At 53.5% G+C, this 15675-nt stretch overlaps 5 protein-coding genes across 5 annotated transcripts; 2 read left to right on the top strand and 3 right to left on the bottom strand.

Moving 5' to 3' along the window:
• Positions 1-362: 362 nt before the first annotated feature.
• On the bottom strand, positions 363-5125 carry J4E90_008739 (uncharacterized protein; the record flags this gene model as incomplete). Its single annotated transcript, XM_051438261.1, has 3 exons — positions 363-4686; positions 4736-4856; positions 4912-5125. 3 exons carry the CDS (start codon positions 5123-5125, stop codon positions 363-365), a joined length of 4659 nt encoding a protein of 1552 aa, XP_051287571.1.
• Positions 5126-5460: 335 nt separating this feature from the next.
• ALG2 (Alpha-1,3-mannosyltransferase-like protein) lies at positions 5461-6915 on the top strand (the record flags this gene model as incomplete). Its single annotated transcript, XM_051438260.1, has 2 exons — positions 5461-5629; positions 5708-6915. The coding sequence occupies 2 exons, from the start codon at positions 5461-5463 to the stop codon at positions 6913-6915; spliced, it is 1377 nt and encodes a 458-aa protein (XP_051287570.1).
• Positions 6916-6963: 48 nt separating this feature from the next.
• J4E90_008737 (uncharacterized protein) lies at positions 6964-10314 on the bottom strand (the record flags this gene model as incomplete). The annotated part of the gene is made up of 6 exons (XM_051438259.1): positions 6964-7128; positions 7205-7451; positions 7510-8078; positions 8837-9722; positions 9773-10123; positions 10253-10314. The coding sequence occupies 6 exons, from the start codon at positions 10312-10314 to the stop codon at positions 6964-6966; spliced, it is 2280 nt and encodes a 759-aa protein (XP_051287569.1).
• A 532-nt stretch (positions 10315-10846) lies between these two features.
• J4E90_008736 (uncharacterized protein) lies at positions 10847-11938 on the top strand (the record flags this gene model as incomplete). Its single annotated transcript, XM_051438258.1, has 3 exons — positions 10847-10987; positions 11043-11092; positions 11161-11938. The coding sequence occupies 3 exons, from the start codon at positions 10847-10849 to the stop codon at positions 11936-11938; spliced, it is 969 nt and encodes a 322-aa protein (XP_051287568.1).
• A 415-nt stretch (positions 11939-12353) lies between these two features.
• Positions 12354-13415, bottom strand: J4E90_008735 (uncharacterized protein; the record flags this gene model as incomplete). Its single annotated transcript, XM_051438257.1, has 5 exons — positions 12354-12572; positions 12620-12754; positions 12919-13179; positions 13232-13272; positions 13337-13415. 5 exons carry the CDS (start codon positions 13413-13415, stop codon positions 12354-12356), a joined length of 735 nt encoding a protein of 244 aa, XP_051287567.1.
• Between the last annotated feature and the right edge of the window lie 2260 nt (positions 13416-15675).

Raw genomic sequence — 15675 nt, 5'->3', positions numbered from 1 at the left:
TAAAGATACGCGGAACGCCTCACAGTCGGCTAGGACGCGTTGGGAAGGAGGTATGCACGTGTCGGGATAAGATACCAGGATGCATCGGAGTACGGCGATCGCGAAGTACGCTTCGCATACCCATGGCGAAGCAATGTTGGGGAAATACTTTGCGAGACTTCCCCAGTGTTGAATGGAAAGGATCAGCGATGCTGTCTGGGTGGGGCGGAACCGTGGCTTGTACACTAACGCGTCACCATAACCAACTTCGGAAGCAATACTTTGCATAACTCACTCGCGACGTCTATATCTTTAAGACACCACTCCGGCACTGTAAACTTGGCGGTGCCATTTCGCACTGTTGCATTCAGGGAAGAAAGCCTCTACATAAATAGATTGATGACGCCCGATCGGTCAGCTGAAATAACCATGCCGTATGGCTGCTCAATCAAGGCCACGTCCATTATACGATCAACATGGCCCTTGAGCAAGTACTGCTGCTGCAACGCGATGGCACCTGACCTTGATGATTTGGCTGGTGGCTTCTTTGCTGAGGTGCTTGCCCGGCTGTCCCTTGCATTACCCACCTGACCGGCCGGCTGCTGTAATCTCTCCGTAACGACGATGGTATCCGGACTCGGCTGCGATGCGGTATATGCTGGTTTACCTTCGTCGGGCTCTAGGCCACTCACCACTGTCGATGATTCTGGCCGATTGGTGTCCCAATACCGAACTTTCCAGTCGGGGCCTGCTGTGAGAAGAAATGTATGTTTCGACTCGCCTTTCTCGTCCGTTGCCTGTGTGCATATGGCTAGTGCACGAACGCCGCGGTCCGCTGTCGAGCTAGCAGTCGGTTCGACGCTGGTTGAAAAGCGGCCGAGCATGCCACCAGCTTTCTCCTCGTCCAGGTCGATGAGGGTGGTGCTCTTGGTTCCAGTATCTTTGCACAGTCCCGTACGATAGACTTCTTTGCAGATGTGTTTCTCAAAGTCCCACACAGTGACCTCGCCCTGATCGCTGCCACCGCTGATATACAATCGGGTCTTCTTCAACTTGGGGAGGAAGACCTGACAGAGGCGGTGTATCGGCGATGCACCGTGGAATACCCAAGCCTTGAGGCGAAGCTTGAACCGAAGGTCCCAGAGATCGAGGACACCATGGGAGGTTCCTAATAGTAGCCAATGCGCCCTCTTATCAACGCAGAAGCACGTAGGGGTGCCGTGGTCCAAAGGATTATTGAGAGTGTACAGCAGCTCCATGGTCCTCAAATCCAGCGCAATGACCTTAGAGGTATCAGTAGCTAACAAAAGGACCGATCTGTTGTCTCCATTGTAGTGTTCCGACCACACTGCACAGTCGCCCTTAGGAAGTTGATATTCGCGAAGAAGTCGAGGACGCCCGAACTTGGCACTTCCATCATGACTCTGGATGTAGTCCACGCGGACCACATGTACACTACCATCATCACCCGTTGCGACAAACGAGTAAGTCTGTTCCACAAAAACCAGACTCGTGACCTTGACATCCTCACCCAGTCTGTAAGTCTGTCGTGATCTCCGGGTAATGTTGCGCTCGAGACGTGACGTATCCCAAATCTTCACAGTCCCGTCGTCTGACCCACTGATGAAGAAAGCTTGGTCAGGCGAGACCAAGATGCGCGTCACTGCAGCAGTATGCTCGCCAAAGCTCGCCACCAAAGTGCCTTCCGGTCTCCACGGTATGCCGGCTGGCGACTGATGAGCGTCTTTGTACCTGATGGGCTGCCGCCTAATTGGAGATTGTATGCGAGGGCCAAACTCGATCTCATCCGTAGGGAAGCGCTCAAGAAGCATGGAGTCTAATAGCTTGAGAATCGCCGGATCGTTACCTGTATAGTTATGTGCATTCCTGAATCGAACTCTCATTGGACTACGGTCGTACCGTTCTGTAGCGAGAGGGGAGTTGGGAGGTCGCGATCGAGAGGAGTCTCGAACATGAGTACCGTCGACCTTCCCGAACGCGTTGGCAGATGTGGTACCAATCTCAGCCAAGGCTTTGTTTTCTCCTTTGCCGAGCAGTCCCAAAGCACTACTACGATGGCGAAGGCTGCTGGATAAATCTGTTGAGCCGACAGAATTGGATGGAGAAAGAGATGGCCGCGTGATCTGCAATGACCTTCTCCGCATGTCTGTCTCGGAAGGTGGTGAGCCAATGTTGGAATGTACCTCGTTGGAAGAAGACATTTTCGATCGCAATGGGATCGTGATACCCCTCTCTTCGCGTATCAGTCGCCCAGCTTGACTTTCAAAATGCTCGGCTAGCCCATTAGCCTCCGTAGTTGATGCATCCAGCAGAGCGTCCTTGATCGTTCGAGGTTGAATGTGCTCCTCTGGAGCGCTGGGTTTCCTAGTTTGTTCCATGACCTGACGGACGTCTTCATCAAAGAGCACTGTCTGAGCCTTAATACCAAGGTCATTCAGTACGACAACGCTGTTGAACTTGGTGGTCGGAGCGGCGAGACCATCAGAGCGTCGGCGATTGCTCACTCTCCAAATGAACTCCCGTAGAGCAACAAGCTTGAAATCGTCTTCTGCTGTCATACCGGCGTTGCGGAGTTTTCGTAACCATAGGTCGTCCTCTTCGTTTTTTGGTAGCCGCTGTAGTATCTTTTGGTCTAGTTCGCGCCCAGAGATTGTAGGTAAGCTATCCTCTGATGACCCAAAGGTGAAGGTCTGCTGCTGCCTGGCTGCAACCCAAAATTGACCCTTCTGAGCCTGCAGCGCCCAGTTCGAGGTCATATCTAAAAGCAACCGTGACATGGGTGGCTTTAACGACTCCAAAATCCGTACTTCAGAGAACTCAGAGGGTATGACTTTAAGGTAAGGTCGAATGAGATTGACCAGAATGCTGTGCGTATCGGCGACCGAAAGATATCGGGAAGCAGCTGAGATAAACTGTGCGGCTGCCTCTCGAATCCATAAGTTAGGATGCATTGTGAGGCGTGCAAGTATATCCACCAGTTCCCATGTCTTGGACCGCTGAAATAGACCAAGCTCTGCCATGGATGAAAGCGCTCTAATGGTCTTTTCCACCACAAACTCTTCCGGATCTGTTAGGGCCTGAACCATGAGCGGTAGAATGTAACCTTCCAAGCTAGCACCGCCAACAAAAACGGCAACGCCGACGATACCTTCAAAGAAGGCACACTTGAGCATCCAATCTGGGTCGTTCAGGTACGTGTTAAGATGACTAAGAACGACGTCGTTGGCCCGTGGGCTTCCAAAAAAAACACACAAGTCAGAGACAGAACGTAGCATGGCTCGACGGACAGAGGCATCGCCATCGGTAAGAAGGGCTTTCGTGTGTTTCTCAAAGGCTTCCACAAGGATGCGACGATCCGAATCGAACTGGTTCCGGTGGGCGGATGAAGACATGTCGTCTTCGGTTTCGGGATCTGCATTGGGTAACGACCCCTCTGCGCGCAGAGCCTGGATCATATCCAGATACCTCGCTGCAGTGGTTGCTAGAGTACCGATACAAAACGCATACTGCATTCGAACAAGGGGACCAACGTTGGTAGAAGAGTCAGGGAGGTATGCCTCTAGACGGGGTAAGACATATTCCGGGAAGATGTAGGCGTTGATAGGAGATACAACCTGAACCATGGCGAGTATCTGTGTCAAGGTGCGCAACGCAGCAATCTTGACCTGTTCAGACTTGTCGACTAGCAATTGAGCGACGTAGGGAATCACACGGTCCAGCTTTGCTTCATCCGTTAAGCGTTCGGAGAATGCCAGGAGCAACTCCAGGCCTCGGACACGAGCGGAGGATCTAGCTGTTCCTCGCAGACAAGATACGACGATGGTTAGAAAAACCAAATTACCGTCATCGATAGCCAGACTCCGCGCGGGAGAGGCTTGGTGCTGATAATTTGGTATGTTGACGAAGAGCGGGAAGAGCTTGGCATGCGGTCTTGGAGGGGTGAATTCGGGTTTGATGAGTTCCTTTCCTTCCTCGTTGGACAACAAGTGAGAAATCTTGTCGTAGTCGCTATATATCTGGTCTATGCGCTCATCAGGCTCGCCAAGGTGTTCTGATCCGGTGGTTACTGGCTTGCGCCCTGACGATGGGTCGGTAATGGAGTACATATACTGTTGTAGAAAGCCGTAAAAGTAAGTCGGGAACACCTTGCCTTTCCAATGTGTCAGGTAGTCTTCGGCAGTCATCCGAGAATTGGGATCCACTTGTATCATGTGTAATATCAACTCGCGTATGCTGCTATCCTGGATCTTGCTGAGATGAGAATGCTCGGGATTGTATTCGCCTTGTCGGTACTTGAACAGTTGACTGAGAGAGAAGATGGGGGCTTCCAGGAATAGTTCAGCGATGACGCAGCCGACACTGAAAACATCCATGGCCCAGTTGACATCGCCCTCGCCTTCGGGTTGCTGTCCAGCAGCTAGGAATCTCTCCGGTGCAAGGTAGCAAGTGCGGCGACCGGAAAGGTCGAAGTAGAAGGAGAAGTCGGCAGGGTTGTCTTCGGGTAGATGTGCTGGCTTGTATGATGATGAGAAGTCTGCAAGATACAGCCAGTTCCAGGACGTGACAAGAACGTTTTCGGTCTTGATGTCACCATGATAGATGTTCCGCGCGTGGCAGTCTCGCACGGCGCAAAGGAGCTGAAAAGAAAGCCATTTCTTCTCAATCTCTTCCAAGAATGGACGTGTGCTGTAAGACGTTAGTGTATTGGTGTAGGTAGTGAAGTGTCAGATTATACCTCAAACGATCGTACAAAGAACTGTGAATATACTGGCGCACGAGATAACCGCAAGCTGCCGTCTCGATCACGCGGTGGTATGCAACGGCGTTGGGCACATCAGCGAGCACTTTGCGTTCATCTTGGAACAGTCAGTCAGTCCTACGTGTGGAGAATAGTGACTTTGTTAAACTCACGGAGTAGCCGTTTGACGTGTTCTTGGAAGTCGAACTGAGCGTAAGGCTTCATCACCACTCGGGCTACAACAAGACCGTCCTTGTGGCGGGCGCGCACGGCTTTCATAAAACGCGCCGCTCCGAGTGATTTCTCATATTGCAGATCAGCCAGCTCGGGCACGTCGATGTTGGCCGAGCCAGCCGAAAGCGTAGTGAGGGAGAAGCCCTGACCCATGATGGTGGTTGATGTGCGAGCGTGGTTGTGGTGCCAGGGTGTGGAGCTATATCAAGGCGCCGCGACGAACATGTTGGAAGGGGCGATGCAGATCTCACGCCGCAGCTGTTGAAGCTGTATTCACTGCTAGATGATGTTGTGTCAGACGAAACCGAACACGCACCTGGGTATTGTCGAGATGTACGTCGGGCGCGTCAGGTGCAGCATCCCAGGTCATCTTTCACCTGTCGCGCTCGCCTCGGCACTAGTTCCGAAGCGGAAAGGTGTCCCGCAGCCCACCCCATGCCGCGCCTGGCAACACGTAATTGTCGTCTCTCTGCGAACACACGACCTGCATGGCGGACACGAAAGAGCATGTCGTCTTCTTCCACCCCGACCTGGGCATCGGCGGGGCGGAGCGCTTGGTCATCGATGCCGCGGTTGGCCTGCAGAACCGCGGGCACAACGTGACCATCTTCACATCGCACTGCGACCCGGCCCACTGCTTCGATGAGGCGCGCGATGGTAAGCCTCTACTCAGCACCCCGGAACCACGCATCGCTTCTGCCTGGCCTCGCAGCTGAGACCTGACGCGATCCAAAGGAACCCTCGACGTGCGCGTGCGCGGCAACTCCCTCGTCCCCGCCGCCTTCCTCGGCCGCTTCGCCATCCTCTGCGCCATCCTGCGCCAGGTGCACTTGATACTCCAGATCGCCCTGTTTACCGAAGAGCTCCCCAAGCTCGCGCCTTCCTCGTTCTTCGTCGACCAGCTCAGCGCCGGCATCCCGCTCCTGCGATTTCTCCAACCACGCCCGCGCGTCATCTTCTACTGCCACTTCCCCGACAAGCTACTTGCGAAGAAGGGTGGCCTACTAAAGACGTTGTACCGTGGACCCTTTGACTGGCTGGAGAGCTGGAGTACAGGGTGCAGCGACACCATTGTCGTCAACAGCAACTTCACCAAGAGCATCTTTAGCGAGGCTTTCCCCACCCTGAAACATCGTGAGCCGGGCGTTGTATATCCCTGTGTAGACATCAACCCAGGCGAGCCGGTCGAGGAAATCACGCCCCTATGGAAGAACAAGAAGGTGCTCCTCAGCATCAACCGCTTCGAGAAGAAGAAGGACGTAGCGCTTGCCATCAGAGCATTTGCGGGGTTGTCGGCCAAAGAACGCGAGAATGCGCGGCTTGTAATCGCAGGCGGCTATGATCCCAGGGTAGCCGAGAACGTCTCTACATACACCGAGCTATGTGAACTCGCAGACTCACTCAAACTGAAGCACGCGACTGCTAAGACTGTCATTACTGCCCAGGCCATCCCCGACGACATCTCGGTCCTCTTCCTCCACTCCGTCCCCAATGCCTTCAAGGCCACGCTGCTGTCTACCTCGCGCCTCCTCGTATACACCCCACTGCATGAACACTTCGGCATTGTACCACTAGAAGCAATGTTAGTAGGCACACCGGTCCTGGCTGCCAACGAGGGCGGGCCTACCGAGACCGTCATCAGCGGGCAGACGGGTTGGCTGCGAGACGTCACCAAAGTGCAGGACTGGACCGAAGTTATGCGCATTGCGCTCGAAGATGGCGAGGGCGAAGAACGGCTCAGAGAGATGGGCAAGTGGGGTAGGGAAAGAGTCATCGCTGAATTCTCGAAAGAGAAGCTAGCTGAACGACTAGAAACGGAAATCAAAAATATGAAGTCGAAGAGCATGCGCCCGCCGCTCATGCCGTTCGCTGCTGTCATACTGGCTGTAGGCCTGATGGGCGCTCTGGCTGCGGCGAGCATGGTACTAGCTCTGAAACAGTAGATACATGATCTTCAGAGGAAGAATATCATTACATGTCAACTACGTAAACTACTTCTTCGCGGCCTTGACACTGGGCACTTCGTCGTCCTTCTCAAAGATATCCGGCAAAGGCCCAATGGGCGTAATCTGGAACTTGTTGATCTGACCATGGCTCTTTGTGTAATGCTTCTTGATGTGCTCAAAGTCTGTGGTTTCTTTGAAAGCGGGGTAGTCCTGTTCCGTTCCTGTCAGTAAGAGTGGCCGACAATAATCCTCGAAGGAGGGACTGTGAGGCTTAAGGAAAACATACCCAGTACAGATGGCGCATCCACTTGTGAAGGTGCGGGTATCCCGATCTGATATCGCGGATATTGCACTTGAAGTGCTGAACGTACACGGGATCGAAGCGGATGATCGTGGTGAAAAGGCGGACATCGGCTTCCGTCACGTGCGGGCTTGACAGTAGATATGGTGTGGAAGACTGAGCCATGGATTCTTCCAACCGATCAAGAGACTTGAAAAGCTGCGTCACGGCCTTTGTGTATGCCTCCTCCGTGCTGCGGTCTCATTAGTACATCCTACTCAACATCATGTGAGTGATTTAGTGTAACCTACGTAGCGAATCCCGACTTGTAAACACCGTTGTTCACATCGTTGTACACCCAGTCGTTCATGGCCTCGATGTCCTTCTGAAAGTCCTTGGGGAATAGATCTACCTTCCTGTATTTCTCCTCGACGAGATCGTCGAATTCGGTGTACATCATCCTTATGATTTCCGCACTCTCATTGCTGACGATCTTCTTGGCCTTCTTGTCGTACAGCGTCGGCACCGTGAAGCGGCCTTCGTAGTCTGGGTTCTGCTCAAAGTAGATGTCGCGTAGATGCGTGTATCCTTCGTGGATCGGGTCTGGTGTGGTGTTACCAGAAACATGTTCGTCAGAAGCAGCGAATCGCCAGCCCTTCTCCGCCATGTGCCAGTGGACGCTGTTGTAGGAGATGATGTCTTCGAGGCCCTTTAGGTGGCGCACGATGAGTGTGCGGTGCGCCCAGGGACAGGCGTAGGAGACATAGAGATGGTAGCGACCTTTCTCAGGTGGGAATTCGGCATCAGGCTTGTTCTGGATCCAGTTTCTGAAGACGGATGTTTGGCGCTTGAACTCGCCGCTCTTGTCACCGGGTTTGACCTTATTGTGCAGTCAGTATGCTGGTGCAAAACCCAATATCCACTGGACCTGTCTGCAAAGCTGGCTAATAACTTCAAGATCTCTTACCCAGTCAAGGATCGATCCCTTCCCATCCTTACTGTCTTGTTGTGGTGCTTTGTCCATGGCTGCGCGACTTGATGTAGTGGAGAATGACCGTGAATATCTTATTGAGATTGGAGAACACTTTGTACTTGTCCTGAGTCGCAAAGCGCGTGAGAACATAGAACAGCAATATGAACTTCCAGAGATGCGTTGCAGCTATATAGCTGTCATTGAAAGCAAGCAGCTGGACGATGGTGGAGACGTCATAGCTTCCTCTGGTTCCGATTTGGTGGGGCGCGTGTTCCAAGGGTGGACTTTACTCAGCATTGAAAAGCTTGACTAACGTTTGGCGTGACAAAGCGCCTCGCGATGGAATTCCGCCTTAGTACGACATGAGCAATCACAGTGTAGGATCACCAAGACATTCAGCAAGGCCCGGGATATTGAATAAACAATCACATAGGGAGGAAGACCCAGAATTCGGGGGTATCTAGTGCTTTTGCAAGTTCGTCCAAATATGTACATGTGTGAGATGCCGTCCAGGAAATCGTTGCGCCTGAGCCGTTGTAAACGAAGTGACCTTCCCAAATTCTCAATGCTACAAACTCCGAGAACGAATCATTGTTTCACGATGCACCTTAGAGCAGGGCGGCACCGACATTTCCCAACGTCTGCTTCGTCACTTCGTCCCTGACCTGTCCAACCTTCTTCGCCGAGTCGAGAATGGCGCCCTCAATGGCCTTGAGCGCTTCCACCAGCTCACGACGCTGGTCGCGTGGTGCGCTTCGACTGCCGGTCAATTGCTGAGCCTTCTCCACAGTGCCGGCCTCCATCGTTCGTAGGTGCGTCTCGATCTCGCGAATCTGGCGCTGGTAAACGTCTAGAGTACGGCCGAGCTCATCGGTGCGGCGGTTGAAGTAACCCATGAGGTCGACAGGCTTCGTCGGGTCGTCATCGTCCAGAGCACTGGTCGCAGGAGCCTTTGCGCTTGACGCTGTGAGGTTGGCGTTGTTGCGGTAGTGGAACTGCGCCGGTAGTCGCTGGTTCTCAATGGCACGGAAGCTGAGAGTCGCGTCGTCGGCATCCTTCTTGACGAGGCTTTTGAGGTGCGCAATGTTGGCGGAATCGTTATCCAGGCCGACTTCTACGGTGGAAAGGAAGGTCTCGATGTAGGCCACGTCAGGCGCAATGGTGTCGATCTCTTTCTCGCTGCCAGGGAGGGCCTCGCGAATCTGGCTGCAGAAGTTGACCTTGCGCTGGATGCCCTCATCGAACTGCTGGATAATGTTTTGCAGTTCGGGGTGCAGGTCGTTGAAACGCGTGGTTCCTCGTATCGAGTCGAGGGTCATCTGAACGGGCTGCGCGCTTGATGCCATCTGGTTCCCTCCTAAAGTAGAGCCACCGAGCGTATTCGATCTGTTCTGTGTGTTCATACTGCCACCGAACAAAGTATTCTGCTGCTGGGGCTGGGCTTGCTGTTGAGTCGAACCGAAGAGCGAAGGGGCGGATGTTTGATTTTGCTGGGTGGAGGTGTTGTTCCCGAACAAGGAGGGTGTTGTTGTCTGCTGTGTGGACGAGGCGCTAGGACTTTCAGTTAGCTTGTGTCACCGCGAGCAGCCATGGTCACTTACAACAGTGATGGCTTCGACTGAGCGCCGCCGAAGAGGCCACCGGATTGGGGTGTGCTTTGGGGCTGGCTCTGTGAGGTTCCGCCTAATGCGCCGCCGAAGAGGCCTCCGCTCTGTGGTTGTGTTGATTGCGCGGTGGAAGAGCCGAAGAGCCCTCCGCTCGCAGGCGCCGTTGTCGCAGGCTTGTTCAGGTTGCCAAACAGGCCTCCGCTTGCGTGCTGCGAAGTCTGAGCCTGAGCCTGACCGCCGAAGAGCGAGCCCGACTGTGCTTGTTGGGGTTGCTGGGCAGACCCAAAGAGCCCGCCGCTGCTCTGTGGCTGGCTGTCCTGCTGGCCTTGGTTTGCATTATTGCCACTGGTATCGTCAGTCTACTGCTTCAACCAGTCGTAATTGCCATATAGACTGCATCGCGTGCACTCGAAATGGTAGTAGCAAGGGTAGATACCCGGCAGAGCGCTTGACACAAGATGCGGGAAGACGTACAAGAGACCACCACCACCGCCAGTATTGATACTCAGCGAGTTTGATCGCCCAAAGCCCGCCATTTTGTTCTAGTCTTCTTCGTTGTCCTTGGTCTAATGCGCCGTGTGCATACAGTCGTTCGCGATGAATGCGCAGGAGCTAAGTCGATACAATACTCGAGGTTTCTCCGCCAAGAAGCTTGAGGCAATTCTGGCCAGCGTCGAAAAGGATGGCGCGTGGAGATGCGCGTATGTGGAAGTGCACAAGATGGGTCGGTAGGTCAAGGACAACGCCTGCGTTTGTTTGGCGGCGCGCCAGGAACAGCACAGGCCAGAACGCGTGCAGTCTACTCGGCTAATCATTCCCTTATCCAGCAACTCAAAGAAGCTGAAGTTCATTACCAAAGGCCTACGTACAAAACTCGTGTAGCTCACGGATCCCACACGTCAAGTCACCGCCAACAGCAGAAATCGTGCAAAGAAGAGCGAGAGAGTCGCGAACGCCCGGTCTCTCCTGCGCGCACTTGAAAGAGCTGGATACATAGTGATCCCTTGGAGGAAGGACTCAATTGTTACAGGCGCGCCTTTTGACTGGTGGATCGAAAATCACGGCACCATGGCAGACGAATCCGACGACGATCTCTATGGCGACGAGACAGCCGCGCAGCAGACCAACGACGCAAAGAAAGAGGAGGACAACTCCAGCGGCGATGAGCCAATGGACGAAGAGTCGGGCGATGAAGAAGACAGCGACTCGGTATGCCGAACAAGAAACCCACGAAGAGCTCGCGCCAGTTCTAACGAAGCTGTAGGACATCGAGATCATCATTGACAAGGCGCCAGTAGCCCCCAAACCCACAGCGTAAGCTTCTATTGAGCTCCGAGCTTCAGATTCCTGCTATCACTACAGCTACTGACACGCCGGTCCAGCGCGCAAGCACCCCAAGAATCCAAAGCCATAAAGATCGAAGCACCACCCACCTCTTCGACCACGCCCTCGCAACAAGTACCTCCAAAGACCGTCCCCACAAGTGGCGGCACTGTCCCTCAATTGTCCGCCTCAGCCCTCTCGGGCACCGCCTTCCCCGCGCAGCGCACCTCGACCATCGATGTCAACGGGAACCCCGTCTACCCACCACAAGGCAAAGAGATTCTCAGCGTAGACATCGATGCCGATTTAGCGGAAGAGCAAAAGATCTGGCGTCGACCTGGTGAAGACCAGTCGGACTACTTCAACTATGGCTTCGACGAGTTCACGTGGGAGTTGTATCGCCAAAGACAAGTCAGTATGGCCAACACTCTGCAGGGTCAGAAGAACGACATGGCACAAATGCAGGCTATGATGGGCGGCGCACCGATGCCCGGTATGCCTGGAATGCCTGGCATGGGCGGTGGTCCGCAGGGCAATGGGGGGCCAGGTGGTGCGCCGCCGACAGGCCCGGGAGGAGGCGGCGGCGGTGGCGGCGGCGGCGGTGCTATGGGACCTGGAGGCATGAACGAACAGCAAATGCAGATGATGATGCAAGAGATGATGCAGCAAGGCATGGATCCCAGTCAGATGGATTTTGCGTCTTTCATGCAGATGGCAGGCCAAGGCATGGGTGGCTTCCCCGGCGGACCTGGAGGTCAGCAAGGCGGAGGTTTCCAGCAGGGTCATCAAGGCGGTGGTGGCAGAGGAGGACGCGGTGGCAGGGGAAGAGGGTGGTAGCAAGGAAGCCGTCAGGACATGCCTTCTCTGGACGGCAGGATAATGTAGGCTCGAGATACGATGGTACACGGCATCACGGCGTTCTGAGTATATTACTACGATACCATGGGTGGGAAACGCCTTCTGGCGCAAAGCAGTCTGTTTCAATTCTTACAGATCAATCTACTTCCGACTCAAGCGCTTCAGTGCCGTGCTCTGATCACTGTTGGCATCACCAGCTCTTCCCTATAACCATTGCACGCTGCCGTGTTCCTTCGAAGCCTCATGCAGTGCGTGCAGAATCCTCCCATGCGATACTGTGCTTGCGTGCCCCCTCTTGCTCGTGCACGCGCAGGGCTTTGCACAGTCGTGAGATGTGATACCGTCATCGTGCGTGCGTTTTGACCCTCATCGAGATTTCCGGACAGTACAGCGCCTATGTCTCCATGGGGTCTCCTCCCTCGAGAATATGCGCTGGTATCCGACCTTCCGCAAAGTCCTTCTCCAGCCTCGCCATCTCGGCCAAGCTGCTTGCGTTGAGGATGGCAGCGCGCATGCGCTTCTTCTCTTCGTCGGTGTAGATGCGCTCCTTGCCCGAGTCGGCACCGTTCGCGTACGAGGGGACGACGAAGCCCTTGGACTTGTTGCTCGAGATCTGGGAGAGTTAGTCAGATGAAACTTGAAGACAGTCGTTATACGAACCTGGTTTGCAAGTTCTGTAGGCTCGTCGACAGTTCCGAACAGTTCCTTGGCCTTCTTTCGCTCAATATCCCGCACCTTGCTGAAGTCTAGGAAGCGCACAGTCGGACAGCGCCAGATGACCCAATACCGGTAGTTCTATGTGATGTTAGCATGCTGCGCATAATAGCCTCCATCATGCGATCCTGAGCCGGCCAAATCGCAACGAGTGGCTCACCCTGCACCGTTTCCGATCCCCAGGCTCAAGTTTGCTTGCACCATTAGGCTCAAAGGTTCATGGCTCAACAAGGTCAGGCACATACCTCTTTGCTTGTGACAGGGTTCCCCATCAATGACAGGTAAACCAGTTGCTTGAAACCCGCCAGCGGATCCAAGTCGGCCAGCTCTGCGATCCTGTTCTTGGTAAGGACCAGTGTGCGCAGGTTTGGTATGCTCGACGAGAGGTTGGGTTGGATGTTGGAGATGCGGTTTTGCGCGAGGAAGAGCGTTCGGAGACGGGGTTGGAGTGGGAAGTTGCCGAGCTGTGCGATGTCGTTGTCGGTGAGATCTATGGCGTCGTTGTCCTGTCACCCTGTCAATATGGCGATTTATGTTCGGAGCAATGATGCAACTCACTCGCGCTGCTCCCATGTTCTCAATCGCGGAAATCTTGTGACCTAGATTATACGATATTGATATCAACTCAGCTCTCAAGTGTAGCATCTGCTCTTTTCAACGCACCTCGCAGATCGAGCTCGCGCTCCGTGAGACAGTTGATGAAGGACAGGGAATTGTTGATGAGGTCTGTTGTTAACCTCATGTTGGCGGTAGTCTGTGGTGTGTATTATGTTGAGAAAGCGGTTTAAGAGATTCGCTGCGAGCCTGGGTATCGTTCAGTGTTTTGCGCGGAGTTGCCAAAGTTGGTCGCGTAGCTAGAGCTCCATCTCTTGAAATTCGTAGAGCGCCAAGAACTTCCCCGCTAGCGCCAGACTCACCCTCGTCGCCTGGGCACGTGCCTACACCTTCCTCTACAATGTTGCTACCTAGCTAGGAGAGCACCGCAAGTTCATGCTTCAACGACACTTTCTGTTTGTCATCTCTGTGGAGAAGATCGCAATCGGGCAGAACTAGGGCATGTACGACATCCCAGGAATTAACATCGCTCCTCTCAGGGAAACAACACAGTCCACCATCAACAAAAGACGACATCGTCTAATCATAGCTTAGACTGGCTCCCAATGTCCGAGGTTTTGAATTCTGCTTCTGTTACTCATACAACTACGCTGCTGCTGTCTATAGTCCTTGAAGCTTTTTACCGCTAACACATTAGCCATATCTCGATATCGCGCAAGGCTGGACTACAAAATCAGCAACCACGTTGCCTGATCTTATCTCTTTGCAAACCGGTGAGCAGACCGTCTCTCTCTATTATCTCACTGTCGATATGCATTTTTTTTTGTTCTCATCCATTGGCTTTGCCCTGCCGCCCCGTCTGCGATTGGGCCCGTCTCATCCGGTGAACCTGCACGCCATCAAGACCACTCGTGTATGCAGCCTGGTGGTTTGTAAATCTCAAAGGCTGTATCATGATATAGTTTCGCTGCCCGAATCCACCTTCTTTCTGATCTAGCCTGCCACATTTCAAGTCGATTCAACATGCCGCTGTGCACATGCGACGACTGGCATAGAGGCACCGGAACCAGATGCGCGCGACATCGTTCTACTACACGAGCATACGCCTACAACAGTGATTCCGTCAGTAGCGGACATCGTCATATCGGCGCCCGCGCTCGTCATCGTCATGCTCATTTTCCAGACGACGACAATCTATTCGCGCGCTACGACCCTGGCAGGGCTCTAGTACGCTACTCGAATCATGGAAACGGCTACATCACCAATGCACAATCGAACAACCTAGCACAGTCTGTCGTCCAAGTGCTTGAGACTTCGAGCGACACCCATGCTCTCTCGATGGCAGAGTTCTCAGTCAACACACCCACGGGTACATACTCCTTTTCAGCCCAGCCAAACCTCGACCGCGAACAATGCCCCGTCTGTAATCAATGGTTTCCCAGTCGCTACCAGCTGGAACGTCATCAACATGAGTTTCCAATCGGTTGTGAGAAATGCAGGGTCTGTCTGAGGCGCGACAGTGTGGTGTGGCATGCAGACATGAAAAAACACGACAGATGTTTCGTGAGAGATTGTGAGAGTGATGTGAGAAGGTTTGGCAATTGGAGAAGTCACTTTGTGGAGAGGCATATTGTAGAGACACATTGGCGAGGCTACTAGTTGTGAAAGGGCGGACAGAGTTATCGCTGGGTAGGGCATCGTTGAAGGAGAAAACGCAGAGCTTGAGAGGCTACCTACCACTGAGCGCGTGAAGAATAGTCCCGTGCTGTTCGGTTTATGTACTTTACCTGTATTTTGATGTGACCGCAACATGGCTGTTTGTATCAGTGATATTGGCGCGACAATGATACGTGTCCACGTCAACCTAAAACAAAACCTGAATTTCTTATAGAGCCTACCTCAACATTAGGTTGCCTACTTCGCATATTCCCATGTTAATGTAGTCTCTAGACCTGGTTAGCGTTCTCTCGTACGAGGTAGGCCTGATATAGATAGTTGCAGCGATGGCCTTTGCGGGATTTTGTATCATCACCCAGTCACATTGGTCTTTTGTCCTCATGGTCCGAAGTCAAGCATTTCATAGAGACAAAGACGAAGTCATGCCGGCGGCTAGGCGGTGTGAGCTGGAGCGGTGGTTTCCGTCCCTACCTACACAACTCAGCTAGTAATGTGGTCAAACGGCGTGGGTTGAAGCTGTAGTTGTAATTGACTGGCTTGAACTGATAGAGTGTAGTTTGACAACCTCGTGATGGCTATCCGAGTCGAGGCGATGCTACCCAGTACGACAGGCGGTGTGGATCATCTGAGACATGTCGACATTCGGCTCGGGGCCTCTGGTTGCGCCCTAAACGCCCGGTATTACTTCGTTGGATTCAAGAGCATCAGGATCTCCTAGATCGCCTCACTATGCACTTATATCTACACGGATAGATCCAAAGATCGTCACC

The sequence above is a fragment of the Alternaria incomplexa genome (assembly GCF_024043165.1).
Source record: "Alternaria incomplexa strain BMP 0042 chromosome Unknown scaffold_14, whole genome shotgun sequence".
Taxonomy (NCBI): domain Eukaryota; kingdom Fungi; phylum Ascomycota; class Dothideomycetes; order Pleosporales; family Pleosporaceae; genus Alternaria; species Alternaria incomplexa.
This window is presented reverse-complemented; position numbering and strand designations above follow the sequence as displayed.